At 40.6% G+C, this 20,330-nt stretch overlaps 1 protein-coding gene across 1 annotated transcript in view; it reads left to right on the top strand.

Annotated features, from left to right (window-relative positions):
- LOC107380779 (endothelin-converting enzyme-like 1) overlaps positions 1–20,330 on the top strand; it is an 86,620-nt gene that overhangs the window by 46,896 nt on the left and 19,394 nt on the right. The window contains exons 9-11 of the mRNA XM_015952127.3: positions 4,901–5,004; positions 5,906–5,964; positions 15,897–15,948. Of these exons, the coding sequence (XP_015807613.3) occupies positions 4,901–5,004; positions 5,906–5,964; positions 15,897–15,948 (215 nt within the window). The remainder of the gene's footprint in view (positions 1–4,900; positions 5,005–5,905; positions 5,965–15,896; positions 15,949–20,330) is intronic.

Below are 20,330 nucleotides of genomic sequence, written 5' to 3'. Positions count from 1 at the left end.
TAATATACTGAGTGGTGATGAAACTGTAGAATAAAGAAGTAGATCATTTATATGGGGTTTGTTGATCCAAACACCAAGTGCAAATAAAAGGAAGCCCAAAAAGGAAATGAAGAGTCTCTTGATAGATAAAGTCCATGATTGTTGATGCATGGCTCTGCACTGAGATTCTGTCTTAAGACCAAGAAAAACTAATGTTTTGACAAAATCTGGAAAAATGGGCAGAAGTCTAGCACAGCATACAGGTAGTACACATTAGGGCCCGACTGATATGCTTCTTTTGGGACCGATACCGATATAAAACATTTAACAAAGGCCGATAGCCGATATAATGGCCGATAAATCTCCCTCACAAAAAAAATAAATAAAACTTTTCTTAAGCTTAATCCCTTCATTCGCTCCCTTTTTGAGGCAAACTTATTTCTCTATTACACACCAAAGAACTGTCTCAATAACACACTCGGGTTTCCAAGTAATGCAAATAAGATTTATTTAGCAGATCTCAAACACAACAGAACACACAAACTCAGTTACAGCATAAATCTAACATTCAAGTTTTTTCTTTTAAACTGTGGTTTCTACAATTACATTTTAACTTAAAGGAATATTCCACCACTCAGTAAAATTGTGTCTTGTTAAGATTCCCCAGAGTTAGAAAAGTCAGAAAAAGCCTTTTATAACCTGCCCAATATGATCTGGCAGCAGTTGGTTTTCTTAGTTTAGCATAAAACAATGTAAGTGAATTCACACACACTGTAGTGTTTTTTATGTAGGTGAATGCAAGCCTTCCCTTCCATTGCTTTATGCTAAAACAACTGGCTACAATATGTTTTTTCTGACTTGGCTAACTCGGGAATCTAACAACACACACAAGTTTATGGACAGAAGATCCCTATAAGAATATTAAAATAATAAAAATGCAGCAATAAATAAAACGTAATACTTGTGCTTCGTAACTAAGTAACACTCTGTGGAAGTTAACTTGGTGAACTTATTCACCCTGGACAGGAAATAATTGCACATAAGAAACATAAATAAGAAAAATAAAAATAAAAGTTCCAAAACAATTATTTGTGTTCAAAGTTCAAAGGAGTAGAGCCACACAACATCAGTTCATGAAGCTGGCGCCATCTGCTGGATAGGTAGTGCATTATCGGTCGACTTTTTGGCCGATGGCCGATACTGTTAATGACCGAGATATCGGCCGATAATATCGGAGGGAGGATACACAAGGGGTGTTGTGAGTGGTCCATGACCGTGTTTGCATTCAAAACCTCAAAATCTCCTGTAGATTTGCTATAGCAGCTTTATGCATGCATGACAGGAGATAAGTGATGTTAGTGACCTAAAATGTTTTAGTGATTATTTTACATGAGAGGGGGGGCAGCATATATCTGTGTTTATATCAGCATCGGAAATTAGCAGCCAACAATATCTGCATATTGGAAAACGGTAAAAAAAGCCATATCGAACATCCCTACTCTAAATGAAAGGAGGGCGTACGTTGTTCTTTTGGGCATGGTTGTAGTCTCGTAGGAACAAATACCTACGTAACATTTTGTAAGTGGTCAAAATTAATAAACAGTCAATAAAATATAGAGATATTCAACTAAATATAATGTTCTTCGAACTTGATAATAGAGGAAGTGTGTCCCTCTTTTAAGGGTCCATGTTGGACCAATCAGAGGTCAGAAAATGTGTTACCAACGTCTCCTGACATCACATCTGTTGCTATGAGACCAGTAAAGGAGTATTTCACTTATTGAGTGATCTAAATATGTTATATTTGTCATTGTTAAGATACTGATATAAAAATGTGACATGATTGATAATAAAAATCATCATTAACTCATCAAGTAGATTAGTTTGGTGTATTTAAGACCTGAAATCATGCATTTCAACAATAAACAGTTACTATGATTCATTATTACTGTAAAGCAATCAACTCTTATTAATTTCACTTTAGATAAAACATTCATTGGTCTTTGATTGTAATTATTCTGTAAAGAGAGAAAATCATTGTATAAAACAGAACATGATTTTTTATTAAGGTTAAAACGTTCCGTCTTCTTCTGTGAGACTTGTGACTTGCAGGCAGCGATAAGCAGGAGAGGGATTTTGTTGTGACGCTTTCCCCAGATGGCCATGGCTAGAGATGGTTATAAACAGGCCTTTGTTTTGGTTTAGAGAAGCACACAGCTTCTCTGGCAAAGTGAAGATGGCTGTGGGTGGTGTCATGACCTTTGGCATTACTTCTGCCTTTCCAACAGTACACCTATTATATGTACACTAATTTTAACCAGACGGCTTAAAAATGGACAGAAAATGACTGAAAGATTATAGGAAAGTCTATTTTGTTTAACCCCTCAGGCTCAAAATAAGTTTTTATAAAAGGACGAACAACTAAGTCCTTCAGGGGTACTTCTGAGTTAAAAATGCTCATGAGATACGTATGTGGAGTAACGCCTGCCGCCAGAGGGTTAAAGAAAAACAATGAGAAAATCAGAAGCAGATTCAGGCTTAAATTTTGAAAAGTCTTGATGTCTGGGTTACATAAATGGATGTTTAAAAGTGTAAACCTATTTACATGTTTGTTTATTACCTTAGTCTATACAGTTTCTTTAAAATCCCCACATCAGTCAGCTACAATTTGGGATTTAGCCAATCATGTAGGGCACGATTGCTCTCCTTTTGATTGGCTGGAAACTTTAAACCCAGAGACACAAATGCTTGTTTGGACATGAAAAAACACACATGTATAAAAAATTAGCAGCAATTTAAGAAATACAGTAAATTTGATATCTAATAAAATGAAGGACCAGTGTTTTTTGAGTTAATACAGATTGGAAAACTTTAGTTAGCCCTAATTAAACTTTAGCATTAGCACATAGAAATTAATTACTGTTGACAAAGTATAGTAGCTAATGGCTCAGTAGCTTATGGGAGCATTAGCAACAATATAACTAATATATTTCATCTAAAGGCAATCATAAACTCTTATATCGTTTATCATGCTTTAATTAAGATTTTCATCCTTTTACTTCAACCTATTATTAACCTCCTGTACTCGGAGCTAGTTATAGAGGGAACTACTGCAATTCTTCTATGTCAAACCTTTTTATGAGAATTCAAGCTTCATCTGCACAAACACTGACTAAACCCAGAAAATAGTCACACCACATTTGACCTGTTACCTTTAGGACTGATTTTAAAATAAGATATTTTTCTTGTTTCTTATCCCAGAACTTTGGGCCTTCGGTGATAACTTTTGAACCCCTTGTAGACTTTTGTTGCATCAAATGAAACCAACTCTGGCCTTAAATCGTCCACACAGATCATCAGGATTAGTACCAGTGGCTGCGCCGGGGGGGGGGGCGCTAGGGAGCGCTATAGCTACCCCTGGATTAGTCATTGCACCCCCAAGTAAATTTTTTTTTTTTTAACAATTAAATTTTAATTTAACGTGTGGATGTGATAATATTTAACATACAAAACAAAAATAATCAGTAAATTATCATATAGATAGTAAAAACTTCAACCAAAACAAGAAATTGATGTTAACCTTTGACCTCATTTTCCACCTGCGAACGAGTGAAAGGTAGAGCTAGTGGTAAAATGGATCGGGTTTTGTTGCCCTCATTTCCACGGGTTCAGTCAGAAACGAATGAATCTTTGGAAGTGATCTCCGACCCACAAAAACCTACGGATCTGGATGAAGAGAGTCAACCCTCAACCACCGCAGCAGTCGAGGGTTTTGCCGCTGGAAATGCTAACGCTAACGTTAGCTAACCTTGCAACACTATAGATGGTTTTCTGTGTGGCTGTATGTGTTTATGATTTCATGGAAAAATCTGTGATTGTTCATATGTTTATGATGTATATTAATGATTGTTTCAGGTGTTGTTGAGCTGTTGTGCACGCGTGTGTATCTGCTAGTGTTGAAGGTGTTTTAGAGAACAGTAGGTACGCATGACCACTTCCTTCATAGCACCCTCAATAAAAAGACTAGCTCCTTCATAGCACCTGCAGAAAAATATTTCTGGAGCCACCACTGATTAGTACCTTCATCAGAAACCTGCCATATGTGATCCTGGACAGGTCTGCTGCCCCCTGGTGGAGGATCTGCAGGTGGAAAAGGCCAATTTCATGTATTAATTTTTAGGACAGGAACAGCAAATTAATGGAAATAGGGCCTCATGGGTTCTTTTTAATTTTTTTAAAGTCCAAAACAGAATCTCACATTATTTCCTCATATCAGCAAGTAGGAAAAGATCCACTGATCTGGTTTTGGTGAACTTTGTTGAACTCCAGACATAAACAAACACCGTCCTTCATCCTCCTGCTCCACTCACTGACGTTATTCCTCCTCGCCTTTTGTAGATCTTAAACACAATAACACCTAATTCAGCACAGAAACATTTGTTTTATTTTGTTCTTTAAAAAGAGACGAGTAAAAATAGTTTACTGATCCATTAAATGCACTCAGTGTCCTGCAGAACCACTGTGCCTTGTTATATTTGCGAAGTTAAATTAAGTTTATTAAATTGTGCATTCTCTTGCTACTGAGTTGTTGAATTATTTTCTTAACTTCATAACTACGTTTGGGTGTATGTAGTTTTCATAGAGTCCTACACACGCAAGACAAAACAACACTGGAATTACCAAAAAGGAAAAAACCCAGTAGGTCCAAATACATGGAGTTTTACACTGTAAAATTGTGCTCTCAGTAAATAAGTACTAATCCTATCTGTGTAAATCATTTTAATTATGGATCATTTTCTCTGTGCATGTTTGTGTCAGTTCTACGTAACAGAACATGGTTTCACGTTATTGAAGTCAAACTTCAGGTTGCTTACATCCAGGTAAACGTTGCATATTCACTCACTTCCTGTGTGTTTTCCAGTTTGAAGTGAACGAAAAGACCTACTTCAAGAACATCCTCAACAGTATCAAGTTCAACATCAAGCTGTCTGTCAAGAAAATACACGAAGAAGTGGACAAGACGGCGTAAGCATCGGCTGTTCCCAGATAACGCACAAGCCACGTAACCCCCACCACCGCCACGTGCTGCGCTGCCAGCCAAACCCTGATCTGAGATCTGCGCTGAGCTCATGCAGCCGACGTCCCTCGCTGCAGTTACACTACTCTAAACGCGTCTCTGTAATGTGTTTGACATGCCTAACATGTGTCTCTGTGAATCTCATTTAGCTTGTCACATTTGTTGAAGTTTCCCCCCCAAATTTTACAAACAGATACCAAATCAGCATAAACAGCTGCAGAAAATCCATTTGATGTACTTATCTGTAGCAGCCAGGCAGCAAGAAGAGTGCTGTGGGACATACGGTTCATTTTTCTAAAGTACAGCCCTCTACGCCTGGATGGAGTGCCTCTCCGTTATGACAACGCATTACAGTCACATTAGTATTCCAAGGTGCTCAAAACAACTGTATCATTAGCCCACACTTGATGCCCCGAAGAGTTAAATCACACTTTCTCTCTTTATCACTAAAAAGTGAATGATTCATCACTCAGTCTGCCTTAAAAAGATAGAAACTCTCCTGCTTCTCTCCCGTTTGTCTCCCGTCTGTCCCCGCACATACATCAGTCTTTCACTCCCAGAATAAAGACGCCTCGCTCTGTCACGTGGGGGATCTCACGCCAGTCGACTGGACTGGCTTTAAGTGGATTAGCATAAAGGAACCATGAGTGTTTTCATGTTCAGAGAAGAACTTTGGCCCTGCGTCTTACAGAGTGAATATCTCAGCGGGGGGTTTAGTGGAATTAGATGGAAGTGTTTGGGAGTCCGCGCACTGCTCGGGTGTGTTCTGAGCAGATAGATGGGTGATTTAAGAGTGTGTGAGGGATCTCGTCTCTAAAATCGTGTCTGATGCTGTTTTTTTCTCCTCAGGTGGCTTCTCCCCCCACAGGCTCTTAATGCCTACTACCTCCCTAACAAGAATCAAATGGGTGAGTGCATGACTCTTCTTTGTCCAAACTGATATTAGTGTCTGTTGCACACAAACACATGCACACACTAACACTTGCAGGCACACTAACACACAAACACACACACACTAACACACACACACGCACACAGAAATTCTCTCCTCTGTTTCCGTTTTGCACCACATGAAAATGGTCCAATTGTGTGTATCAAACACACAATTGGACCGTTTTGCAGTCAGTTTGCAGTAAGTCAGGAAACAAAACAACAAAACATAAGCAGGAAAGAAGGCATCATCTACCTCCTCATACCTAATTCCTTGTGACAGCTCACTTCCTGCTACGGTCTCCACATCACATTCTCACTCCTGCCCCCCCAGGAGCTAAAACAAGCAGTATCACCTTCTTAAGTTTTAACAGTTCCAGCCTTGAGATGTCAGCCCTCCTCTCGCTCGTCGGTGTCTGCTGGATTAAATCTCTTCCACATAAATCACTGGCTGGTGCTGGACGACAGAACCTGTTAAGCAAACACGGTCATCAGGACATCAATAGTTTTAATCCAGACACCTTTATTTCTTCTCTGAATTTATTTTCTTTGGTCATCAGCCTTTTTCAGCCTCTATTTATAGTTTATTCTTATTTCAGCCTTAAATTCAGGTTGTTGTTAGGACTAATTCCATGCTTTCGTTCGTTTTAAACACAGAAACAGTTTTCTTTACCTGTTTTGTGTTTAAAAAGAATGAAAGCATGGAATTAGAACCACGACAGAGCAAGAACACACCTAAGATGCTGTTAGGACTGTTGGATGACATGTTGCCTTCTGACTTATAACTAACGTAGACAAATCACGAGATTCTGGCTCAGGTCTGGAGCTGGAGTCATTTCCAGCTTGGCTCCGGCACTGGTTGGATTTTCTACAAATAAAGACCCACATTAGTTCATACCAGGGTCCTCATTTACCAAACTGTCGCAAAAACTGTCCAATATTCCTTCCTATGAAGGAGATTTAGAATGTGTGTACGAACAGTCAAAGTCCTGATCGGTGAAACGTGCGGTGGCCTCTCGTACGCATGTTCCTCCGCAGTTGTCCGATGATAAATCCCACCTGTGCTTACCCAGGTGCTTGTGTCTGTTATCTGTCATTTACATACAGGAACACCCTCAATTAACCATATTTGGTCATGCTACATCCTCAGCATGTGAGGGAATTCCCTGGATTTGTCAAAAAAAATTTAAAAAATACTTTATTGACAGTAAGATTGATGCATTGACTGCCAAAGTGCAAAAGAACCAAACAAGTTGCAGAGGTTCTAAACGCGGTTGGGACAGAGGAGAGGTTCCCATCAGGAATAAATAAAACATTCAATCTGATCAATCGTAGACTAACGGGTTGTCATTTATTTAAGGAGTGGTTCTGTTTGGAGTTGCTTTTATTTGGAGGTGTTGTCTGAGAGAGCAGCCTCTTCTGAGCTGTCATTCAGTCTGGTTACCTTGGCAACGTGGCGTGTGTGATCGGGAAGCAGAGGAGGTTCTGGGGGGTTCTCGTAGTTGTAAAATAAAATATGAAGTGGAATCGGATTTGTGTGGTTTGTCTAGCACTCCACAAAGGGTCCCAAATCACAGCGTAGCTCCAGATGGATTTCCTTCTAGATCAGTGCGCTCACGGAGCGCACGTGTTCCCTCCAGGGAGCACACTCCACCAAATCCTCCAACACTGACCAGCCATGATATGATGTCAGATTCCCGTTGGTCACATGTGTCTTTTATTGGTCTTAGCACCGTGTAGCGTGATGAATTGTCCATCTTTGACCTAAAGGGCGTGCTCTATTTGCTCTGCCCAAGCAGAAACACAAGTTTCTGACACAAGCCTGATCTACAAGATACGGGCCAAGGCCACTCATGCTCTGTGCTCTTATCTAAACTGTTGCTTCCCCGGACAGCACAAGAAAGAAGACCAAGAACTCTATTAAATAATAATCAAATAACTTTGTTAGTCCAAATAATCATGTGAAGCTAATGTTCAATCAATCTGTGAAATAAGAATATTACTTGATATTATAATCCTATGATAGTATTTTAATAAGTAATATAACTTTAAATATTTACACTATACTGATCACATGTAATGTTAAAATCACATGACACATTCCCTTTTGTGATCCAGTCAGAACCTTCCATATCTGACGCGAGGCGTGGTTTTGTTGGTGTTTATTTTGTTGTCAAATTCTGATTCGACCATAAATCAAAACATCCAAATTATAAAACTATGTCCCACGTCATCTTAACTTCAGTTCAAAGTGCTCTAGAGAAGTTATCGGAGTGGCCAATCCGTAACTTTCCTCTTAAAGCCAAAAGAACCTAACGACAAGCGGGATAAACTCTGTTGCATGTCCCACCTGCTGCAACGGTTCCTTCAGAATAAAAGCTGAACCATCACGGCCCCCTTCAGGGTCTCGCTAGATGCCAATAAAACTGTCGGGACCCGGAAGTATCTCAAGACGGGACTGGTCCGCAACTGCGGCTTTGCTACAGGCTTCGGTTCCAGACAAGGTCCAAGCTGGACCTCGATACCTCCTGATCTAAACGAGGGCTTCCATTGGGGTACGTAGACCGACAGATGGTGTCTCAATGTGTGTTATAATCTCCAAACCAAAGCTTAGAGCGAAACACCATTTCACTCCCGTCAGAACTTATCGTTTCTCTGAATCTGCTGGTTCTGAACATATTCACACACACACACCATCCTCAGTCTTACTCCACCTTAGTTACATCATACACATAGTATTTCAAGTTAGTCTTGTTTAATTTGTTTAGAAATAAATCTTCTAACTTTTTAAACCTGACTCTCTCTCTCTCTTTCTTGGAGTTCATACGGTGTTGCTCAATCCCTGCAATAAAAAGATCCGATCTTCTGGTTAACTTTACTCAAAGATCCATTAAGGTGATATCTCATATTTCATGATATTTTCTTTTTTATTTAATTTTGTCTAAAGTTTATTTTGATTTATTCACAATTAAAAACAAAACACAAAACAGGTTTACGAAAACAAAAAATGAAAAGGGAACAAAAAGAAGCAAAACTTATGTTATCTGTTCCCCTTAACCAAAATAAATACAAATGAAAACAAAGTTATTATAGTTAAAAAAAACTGTCTGACCTGGTTTACTGATTTAGCTTTGGCAAAAAATGGAGAGAAAACAAATATGTACACAAAAATTTTTTTCTTCTTATATTAATGAAAGGAGAAAACAAATAATGCAAAATAAAACACAAAAAATAATAGCTAAAAGAAACATAGAACATACAATGTGTGTTTTCCCTTTCATTCTCTCTACGTCATAAATACGTCTATCTCATAGCATCATATAAGCTAAGCATTTCATTTTTAATATGTTTATTAAAGGTATATATTGTTTTGGTATTCTTGATTTCGGTACTTAATTTATTCCACATTTTGACTCGATATATTGATACATAACGTTCCTTTATATTTATCCTATGTTTTGGTAGTGTGTATATTTTGTTGCCTTTCAAATCATAACTACTCTTTCTTTCCATAAATCTTACGATCAAATTTGTTGGAAGGTGCTTTTTGTCGACTTTATACATACATTTCAAAATAGTATAATCTACTAGGTCGTAAAATTTTAATGTTTTTAATTTGATGAATAATTGGCTGGATGGATCGCTGTAGTTGCTTCTTGTTATAATTCTTATTGCTTTTTTTGTAGGATAAAAACTGAATGTGTATAGGTTTTATATGTTATTCCCCAAATTTCAACACAGTAGCTCAAGTACGGTACGATCAATGAATTGTATAATAAATATAGGGATTTGTCATCTAGTGACCATTTCACTCTGTGTTGTATTGCAATTGATTTAGCTATTTTAGTTTTGATATTGTTTATATGTGGTTTCCAAGATAAATCCTCATCAATGATGACTCCCAAAAATTTAACTTCCTTTGCACTTTTAATACAGATTTCGTCTAATTTTATTAACGTTTATAAACCATCTTTGTTCTCAGGTCATGTGAGAGTTGTTTTCAGGCCCCATGTTGCTACTTTTCAGAGAATATTCAAAGAGGACGGAAACTTTCTTATAACTGGATTCACCTGTGTATGGAGGTCAAAGGTCACTGAGCTTACAAACCAATTAGTAGTTCCAACAATTAGTCCTAAAGATTTTGGAATCAATAAAATGACAACTGTGTCCAAATGTATGCACCTGCATAATTTTTTTAAACAATTGATGCACATTTCTGTAAATCCTATAAACTTAATTTCACTTCCCAAACATCAATGTGTGTGTCTCCTATATGATATATTTAACTGACATTTTTTATCATAACAACTAACGATTTATACAGGAAAATCATGAAGATTAGCAAGGCTGCCCAAACTTTCACATCCCACTGAAGTTTTCACACCTTTAGTTTGATGTTCATGAAGAATGACCGTTAGCTCTCAGCCTAGAAACCTAGACCCACCGTAGCAGTAGCAATAGACTTTGTTCTGCTGGTCAGTCTAGCCATGCTCCACAGGAGCCTCAGCAGGTCTACAGTTTTAGGTCCGGCCAATCACAGCGCTCTACATTCGTAGAGAGACCTTGGGTGGGCTTAGCACCAGCATTGCAACGGGGGAAATTTGCAAGGATGGCGCCAGCTCAGGAACGGTGCTCATTTGTCAGCTTTGCACGATCTATACTTGGGCCTTGTTTTTTGTTCGGAGCAGATAGAGGTACTCGCGTCCTTTATTTAGAAAAAGGATGTATTTGCGTCTTCTTTAACGATGTATGGTGGGCTGCCTCATTGACTGACATCTATAACGGTGATTATGTCACGTTGTTTGTTGTCCAATAGCATGTGGAGACAGTTTGAAAGACAACTATATTTTTCACACCATGACCGAACTCTGTCTATGGGTTGTGGCCAGACTATATATTTACATTTAGGATGGCTTGCCAGGCTACTTATTTCTGTTAATGCTTAATAACTGCATTATAATCTGTGACCCGCTCCTTGGATGGTGCTCCTTAGGTTACCTCCTGATTTACCAATAACAGCTGACACTGAAACCAAATATTTTATTATTATGTGGATTTTAGGATCTTTTCATTTACATGAGGTTGGTCGTAAATTAAAGCACTGTTGTAGTTGGGTTCATATTGTGTGTTTGGACTTTTGAGATGATCTCCATAGATCTGTTGCTTTGTATAAGTGATACTGGATGAGCTGTCTCTGTTTTCACCACACCCATATTTATGTAGCTTTTAGTGATGATTAAATTCAGCATGGCCTGAGCTACCACATCTACGCAGATGACTGTCAGCTATACGTGGAAATGGACGAGAAAAATGCAGGCTCGAAATTGGCTGCATGTATGGATGACGTGAAGGGCTGGCTGGCATCCAACTTCTTAAAACTGAATGAAAAGAAGTCTGAGTTTATTGTTTTTGACCCCCGCAACCACCATGGCTCTCACCCTGTTTGTGACCTTTTAACCCTCAACCCCAAACAGTGTATGACGAGTCTCGGGGTCAAGCTGGCCCCACAGATAAACTCTGTTGTGAGGTCTTGTTTTTATCAGCTTCGCCGCCTTACTCACCTCAGACGAATCCTGAAACGGAGGCATTTGGAGTCAGTCATCCATGCATTCATTACCTCTCGCCTGGACTATGCAAACGCCCTCCTCATTGGTGTTCCGGACTCTGCCCTGAATCGGCTGCAGGTTGTTCAGAACACTGCTGCCAGGTTCTTGACGGGTACACACCGACGTAGCCACATTACCCCTGTCCTGGTACATCTTCACTGGCTCCCTGTCATTTTCAGAGTGCAGTTTAAGTTACTGACTTTTGTTTTTAAAGCACTCAATGACCTGGCACCTCCCTACCTCTCTGCCCTTCTCACTCCATATGTGCCCACCCGCTCGTTGAGGTCGGCTGACCTTTTGCTGCTGCACACGCCGCGGATGAGACTCAAATCGCGGGGGGATCGAGCATTTGTGCATGCTGCCCCAAAGCTATGGAACTCATTGCCCATTGGAGTTCGGCAGGCTCCATCTCTGGCGGTTTTTAAATCTCGTTTAAAGACCCTCTTTTACACTTTGGCTTTTAGACAGTGACTCGTTTTAGTGTTTTATTGTGTCATTGTTTTAATGTGCTCTTAGTATTCATCATGTTTTCTCTGCTTTTAATTGAGATTTTTATCCTTTGTTTTAGCTCCTTGTAATGGGTGTGTTTTGTTTTAGCCTGTGCAACACTTTGGGCAGCTCCCATGCTGCATTTTAAATGTGCTATATAAATAAACTATGCTATGCTATGCTATGCTATGCTAAATTCATCTGGTGATGTTTGAGGTGGCAGGTCTCTATGTGGGTTAGGAAAAGCCTGGTTTAGCTCTGTGGCTCACACCTCTCTCCACTTGGGTGTTTAAATGAGGTGCAGCCACTTCTTTTCTGAGAGCAGTGGCGGCACCAGGGGGGCGCTAGGGGGCGCTATAGCTACCCCTGGATTAGTCATTGCACCCCCAAGTAAATTTTTTTTTCAATTAAATTTTAATTTAACGTGTGGATGTGATAATATTTAACATACAAAACAAAAATAATCAGTAAATTATATAGATAGTAAAAACTTCAACCAAAACAGGAAATTGATGTTAACCTTTGACCTCATTTTCCACCTGCGAACGAGTGAAAGGTAGAGCTAGTGGTAAAATGAATCGGTTTTTGTTGCCCACATTTCCACGGGTTCAGTCAGAAACGAATGAATCTTTGGAAGTGATCTCCAACCCACAAAAACCTACGGATCTGGATGAAGAGAGTCAACCCTCAACCACCGCAGCAGTCGAGGGTTTTGCTGCTGGAAATGCTAACGCTAACGTTAGCTAACCTTGCAACACTATAAATGGTTTTCTGTGTGGCTGTATGTGTTTATGATTTCATGGAAAAGTCAGCGATTGTTCATATGTTTATGATGTATATTAATGATTGTTTCAGGTGTTGTTGAGGTTTTGTGCATGCATGTGTATCTGCTAGTGTTGAAGGTGTTTTAGAGAACAATAGGTGCGCATGACCACTTCCTTCATAGCACCCTCAATAAAAAGACTAGCTCCTTCATAGCACCTGCAGAAAAACATCTCTGGAGCCGCCACTGTCTGAGAGCCACTGGGTGTGAACCCTTCAGGGTTCTCCCCATGGAGTCTCCTCTCCATCGCTGACAGTAAAACACGTTGATTTACATCAGAAGCTGCTGTACGATCATAAAACCTTTTTCCTCACCATGTGAATGATTTGCTGCTTGTCTGACAGCTTTGTGCCTCCTCTGGGTCACGGTTGGGTCTGCTGCTCTCTAGCTTTCCCTAAATGTATGACCTGAAGCTTTTGACAGACCAACTCTAATGACTTGATTGCATCTAAATATTTATTTAGCTTTGTCATAATCTCATTAATCATGGCAGCTTTAACATTTCACTGTAATCCAGGGCAAAAGAAGGGATGTGCTATTTGTATTAAGGAAACAGATTTGAACCTGACTAAGCTGTATTGTGGTGTAGTAGTTTACTATATTGAGTCGTTATAATCAGTCTACAGTTGAAGAACTGAGAATCAAACGCAGATTGTCAAAACTTTAGAAGCTGTGAACACTGTCAACAACTGACATCCTGTAAACAAGTGTTCCTGATAGAGATATCTGCTGATTTGAAGCTGGATTATGGTGATTCCACTCAACCACACCTGTCCTCCACCTGACTGTTTGGATCTGAGGGAGAGGTTGAAAGAAAGAAAATGATCTTTTATATAGCGCCTCTCAAGATAAAACTCACGAGACGCTTCACAAAAACAAAAAGAATTAAAGTACAACAAATATTTCAAAATGAATAAAATAATGTTTAAAGTAGGGTTGGGCATCGAGCAACGATTGGAACCGATTCCAACAGTTCATTTTTCCCGGAATCTTTCAAAGTTTTTTATTTCGATTCCTAGAATGCTGACCGGAAGAGGAGCCCACGGCCGATCTCTGTGAAAAATAAATGAGATATGCAAATTGTGATCAACGCTTTTCAGAGCTGATCACACAAGCTGTCTGTGTGCAGCACGAGTCCCCCCTCCCCCCACCCGGATATAAACAAACGCGTCTGCCGGACTTTTACTCCGTGATGTAAACTTTAACTCCTGTAGAGGAAACTTGTTAAATACGTCAACACGGTGGATTTAATAGAAGCTTTAAAGAACAAACTCTGGACGGTGTGAGGTGAGTTTGTCTCACTGCAGAAATAAAAACACACACGGAGCATCAGCAGTCAGACGCAGCCAGCGACATTTAAGTTTAACTTCCTGTTCTGACTGAACGCTGCAGCAGCATGGAGGTGTAGTTCTCAGTCATCCTGGACATGATCATCCTGAGTTTTAGCTGAAAACAGCTGGAAGTTTCTGGATATGTTGGAGACATTTAGCCTCTCATCCCAGAGGATTCTTCCAGACTTTGGTTGTGGTCAGAAACAAACACACTGGTTGTGCTGCAAGTCTTTTTCTTTTTTCCTCCTAAACGTGTTTTTGTCTAAATGAAGGTGATGTTGTTGTTCATAGAATTAAAATTCATGTCGAAGTTGAGATTATTTCATCCAGTAGGACCTGTGGTTAGCTGGCTCATGTAAAACATGTCATGGCTTGAAAGAATCGGAATCGGGAATCGATAGGAACCGGAATGGAAACAAGGAATTGGAACTGGAATCTGAATTAGAATCATTCAAAATCAAGCGATACCCAACCCTAATTTAAAGTGAGAAAATGTTTAATTTGTGAACTAAATAAAATACGGAAGGAAAGGGAGAGAGAAAATGAATAGGAAAGAGGGAAATCAGTGGATCCCAGGAAAGGCGAAATAAGAGCAGAATAAGGAGAGGGTGGTGAGGAAGTTCACACCAAAGCCTGAACAGGTGAGTATTCGGCTGCTTTTAAAGGAGACCACTGAGTCCACCAATCTCAGGCTCAGGGGGAGAGAGATCCAGAGTCTGGGGGCCACAGCAACAAATGATCTGTCACCTTTGGTCTTTAGCCTGGTGCTGCACAACCAGTAGGCTTTGATGACTGGACCTCAGGGACCTGCTGGAGGTGTAGGGACTGAGATGGCCAATATATGATGGTGCTTGTCCATGTAAGGTCCTATAGACCAGAACCAGGATCTTGAAATGAACCCTGAAGTTGACTGGCAGCCAGTGAAGCTGGAGGAGAAGTGGGTTGATGTGGGTGTGTTTGGAGGACTTGGTCAGATGCCGAGCACAGGCATTCTGAACCACCTGTAGACGGTTCAGGGAGGTTCTGCTCAGACACGTGAAAAGAGAGTTACAGTAGTCTAAGCGTGCGTTTGAGAGCTTCAGCCGCTGTGGGTGAATGTAGCTTTTTATGGACAAAGGAGGAAGCAGTCGCTGCTCTGTGGACACAGAGAATTCGATTTAAAGAAATTAAAGCCGTTAGCATTAGCAACTCTACCACACAGCAGAACTCCTCCATGCTTGTGTTGTTTGTGGAGATAAAACATCAATGTTGCAAAGCAACCAGAGTCAGTGGTAGAGTTGTGTTGCTGTTGGCCAATCAGAGATGAGATTGCCAATCATCAGGACATAAGTCTGCCGTGGTCTTCCACTCTTTCTACATCCTAAACAGGTGCACCAGAGCTTTTTTTTTCTCCAGTGTACAACCTACAAGGCGTTTATTCCTACTTTGGACCACTGCAAATGTATCGAAAATATAAGTAAAGTTACCTTTAATATTTTTTGTCTAGTAGGTGTTTTAGCTTTATTTCTTTATATAACTTTGTAACATTATCAGTGCAATAAGGTGTGCATGTGTCCCTTCTCAAGGTTTTCTCTGTTAATAATGTTTATATGAGGTATACGCTGTTCTAAAATCTGGACAGTTCCAACCTTCTCAAACTTTTCCTTTTATCTGTCTCACAGTTTTTCCTGCTGGTATCCTTCAGCCTACCCTCTACAACCCTGAATTTCCACAGTGAGTATCCCCCTTTCTTCTCCTCAGTGAGGCAACAGCAGCAACAACAACAGAGGTCGTTAAAGGCTGCGTTAGTCTGGGAAGCCTCTGCCTCTCTTAAAATCCCAACACACCTGATTAAACCAATTTAACTACCCACCAAGAGCTCAATTACTGAAGAAAGCCCTGCTAATGGAGCAGGTGTCACTGAAAGGTCACCTCTCTAAATTTAAGCCCATTGAGTAATTTGATGGCACATGAAAGTAGATTACCTTCCTGTTTGTCTCTGCAGGTTCTGTTTGTCTCACTTTCTGCCTCTCAGGTGGGGCTTATGTCGTCAAATCTTAATGAATATGGCTGAACCAATCTGAAAATGACCACATGTAAATTTAAATTACTCAGAAAATAACAAATTGTAATCATAAATTATAGCCGCATCCATATAGAATATAAACATTTTTCACTTAGACGTAACATTAGTCTACGTCCCTTGTCAGCCGTACTGAACCGCCGCACTTCCCTGGGTCCTCCTCACATTACGCACTTGCATATTCAGCAACAGAACACCACTGGTGTGAGAAGTTCTCGCTCAGTCACGGACAACAAAAAAACATTTGGACCTAGAAAACTGTTACTGGTGTTTAGAGCTGTTTCGTTTACTGTTGGATGTGGATTCTGGTATCAGGCGGACGTGGCTTAGGGATGATAGCCAGGAGGGCAGGGAGTTCTGTGTTTATAAGAGCCAGCTTGTTTTATAGATTTCACATTGTGGCTTTAATCATACTGATTTAAAGCAGGTGTGTTTTTAAAGAGGGAAACAGCTAAAACATTCTGAAGAGAGGCGCCTACCTCTCCACTACACTACAGTCTTGGCTGTGTTTGGACTAGATCTTGGAACAGAGGCCATTCAGAATACTAACAGGTAGTCATTTCTAACTTTTACACAAAAACATGCTTAAGAAAGGCCCAAAAAATTGTTTTTAATCCCTTTAACGTCATTTATAGGAAAATGTAAATATGTGCAACCAGGCCAGGTTCATGCTCCGACGTCAGCCTCCATCCAGCCCAACCCCAGGTGCTGGACCACTAACCAACTAACTAGTGCAAGATAGGCCCACCGATAGGTCGGTATTCCCTTTATTACCTGGTAAAATGGGGCAAACTTGTTTAATGAAGAGGAACTAACGGACATTAAAAAGTGAAAACCACATCTAAGCAAACTGATTATGATCCTAAGGGATGAAATCAAAGAACTGAAAAGATTCACTCCAGAACAGGATAAAAAATATCCTTTTTGGAAGCTGGAGTGGATGGTCTAGTGATACCCAACAGATGGAAGACATCACTGTCGGTGGTCTGGAAATCTTGCCTCTGGCTTTTGCCAAAACGTGAAGCCTGATGAAGTTCAGACTGATCCAGACCTGGACTCCCTCGAGCAGCGGGTGGTTAACTTCCTCTGCAGCAAAGGATAACTGTAAGGAACCAAGACATTAAGCGTGTCACCACTTACCAACGAAAAACAAAAATCTGAAGCCAGCCTTGTTTTCAGATTTGTAAGCAGGAAACAAAAATATCAGTTCTCAAGCAAGGTAAGTTGTTAAGAGGTAAAAAAAATATTCATAAACAAACTTTTGACTCGGAAAATGCTGAAAATGCAAGACAGGTATGGATCCTGGTGAAACAAAGGAAGATACAATCAACGTGGTCAAAAGACAAAGATCTTTGTTAACAAAGGCATTTCAGAACTGGACAAAGGAGATCAGTGAGGGGGATGGCATGGTGCCATCACACAAACCTCACCGGTAATCGCCACAGGACTAGAGATCAATCCCATACCGGTAACTGGGAATTACAAGGAGTCTCCAAATGTGATCATGAAACTTACGGCTAAAACTCCACTTATAAACATCATGATGTAGGAAACAACGCAGAGCCTGAAACAACTTGGAGGAGCGTTTGGATAAAGTTGGAAAATAACTTAATAAATTAACAATAAATAAAACAAAGTACATAGTTTTTGGCAAAAGGTCAACCAATTAGAAACTAATGATAAATGATACAGAAATTTTTATTCAATTATTTGGCATAATGATAGATGAAAAATTCAGCTGGAAGAAACAAACTGATTCAAAAAAATCCAAATCAACTTCAGTACTTTGCTAAGTTAAATATTTCTTAAATGAATCATCATTATACATCATCTACTTCATCCTCACATCCATACAAGTATAGTACACATACCGTAAATCCTCTAATATTGGCCTGTATTCAGTTAACGGCCGGGTATCATATTTTGGCCGGTGTCGGAGTCGGCGGAGGTGAATAATGGCCGGTATTTTATTGTGGCCGGGTGGAGTGTGGTAACAAGCAAGTACCACAGGGGGGGCGGTTATGTCATCCGTCTCACTTTTGATTTGCCAGTGACAGACTGCTATTTGGCAGGTGCGGAGACGAAGAGGCGGCGAAAATTTGATATCAAGTTCAAAGAGAACGTGCGCTGCAGAACACTGGGGAGCAATAGGGGTTGTATGAACTAGTCGACTTCACTATAATGACTTTTTATGCCTGTCGTCGACTAGTCGCTGTCACGTGATAATGACCGGCAAGATGCAGCCCTCAGAAAAGACAGCAGCCTGCTGTCAGCAGGTGACAAGCTCCTGCGCTCGGGGGGGGGGGGGGGCAACGCGCTGTGCCAGAGCATCGGTACTGACACGCGATCGTTCATGTCGGCTCATTTCCTTTAATGTTTTCTGTCTTTTATTTGCGCCTGATGCGTTTCGCTGCTGTGGAGCGGGGCGCATCACCTTGTCCTCCGGTGACGCACCGATCACTGATGCGACCGCCAAGCACAGAGCACTCCGCTGTTTTTGCAGTCGGTAGATCTGCGTCCTGAGCACGGCCACAGTAACATTATCAAATCAGGTGTCGCCACCTCAAAAACTAATTTAACACGCAATCGTTCATGTCGGCTCATTTCCTTTAATGTTTCGCTGCTGTGGAGCGGGGCGCATCACCTTGTCATCCGGTGACGCACCGATCACTGATGCGGCCGCCAAGTAGCGAGCACTCCACTGTTTTTGCGGTCAGTAGATCTTTTAGAACTGCAGTTCAAAGGTAACTCATGAGGTGAATATATATGAACCCAGGTAGCAGTTTCTCTTTAGGATTGAGAGGAGATGCAGGAAGATAATAAACAGACAGGACAGAAAAATAGTCAAATAAAAACAAGTTAGTTTTTGTACCTGGTGGTTGCAACAAACAGACACCATTGAAGGTAATCAGAAGTGAGGAACAGAAAATGAAATAATTATTTTAAAGTTTAGAGCAGCAGGAACTCCGAGAGGCTGCAGGCGCATCAGTGAGTTTGCGGCCGCTGCGCATGGGGAGGGGGAGGGGGGAGATGGCTGAAGCAGAAACTACCGTTGTTAAAAGAAATGTGTTTAACTTTGAAAATGTGGGCGCAGTTTTAATTGTCAAAACCTCCAGCGAACCATTAGTTCATTTTGCTCAAATAGAAATTGAGGCCTGCCTCTAATACTGGCCCTCCTTCCAATAAAGGCCTGGAGCTTGATGAGCTTGAGTCAAATACAGGTCCGGGCCTGTATTAGAGGATTTACGGTAAGACAACTATAAATGATACCTTCTGAAAATAACTCATTAGAATAATCCTCAGATGGTCTTACGCAGAACTAACAAACTCTTTATTCATCTAATTAAATTTACTGAAATCGGTAGACTTAGTTGGCTGCAACATCCTTCAGTTAACGTCTCGTCTTCTTCCGCCTATCCGGGTTGCGGAGGTAGCATCTCAGCTATGGAGTTCCAGACGTCCTCTCCCCGACCACCTCCACCAGCTCCTCCGGTAGGACCCCAAGGCGTTACTGGGCCTGTTCAGAGATGTACTTTCTCCAACATGTCCTGGGTCAACCAGGGTACCTCCTGCCAGCAGAACATGCCTGAAACACCTCCCTGGGGAGGCCTCCAGGAGGCATCCTAACAAGATGCCCAAACCACCTCAACCGACTCCTCTCGATATGGAGGAGCAGCGGCTCTACTCTCCCCTGGATGTCTGAGCTCCTCACCCTATCAATCCGTTAATGAACTGATTTAAACTGAAATCAGTTTCAGTTCATGTTTAAAATCAAAAGTCAACAATTGCTTCTTTGCTGTGTTTGGACAGGAGGGATGCACTTAAAGAATACCTGCAGTGAAGACATGAGTAAACGCTGAAGCAAAGATAAAAGATGATATAATTCAACTGCAGTAGTATTTTGTCCATTATGATATTTTTTTATTTCCAAGCACTATGCCTTATTTTTGGTAAATTGCTGTAAATGTTCTGCCTCTAATTTGTTGTAATTTAGGTGTTAATGGTCTAAAGCTGTGGTACTCAATAAGCGGCC

Source organism: Nothobranchius furzeri, chromosome 13 (genome assembly GCF_043380555.1).
Source record: "Nothobranchius furzeri strain GRZ-AD chromosome 13, NfurGRZ-RIMD1, whole genome shotgun sequence".
Lineage (NCBI taxonomy): Eukaryota > Metazoa > Chordata > Actinopteri > Cyprinodontiformes > Nothobranchiidae > Nothobranchius > Nothobranchius furzeri.
The sequence above is the reverse complement of the archived record's forward strand: the minus strand, read 5'-3'. Positions and strand labels throughout refer to the sequence as shown.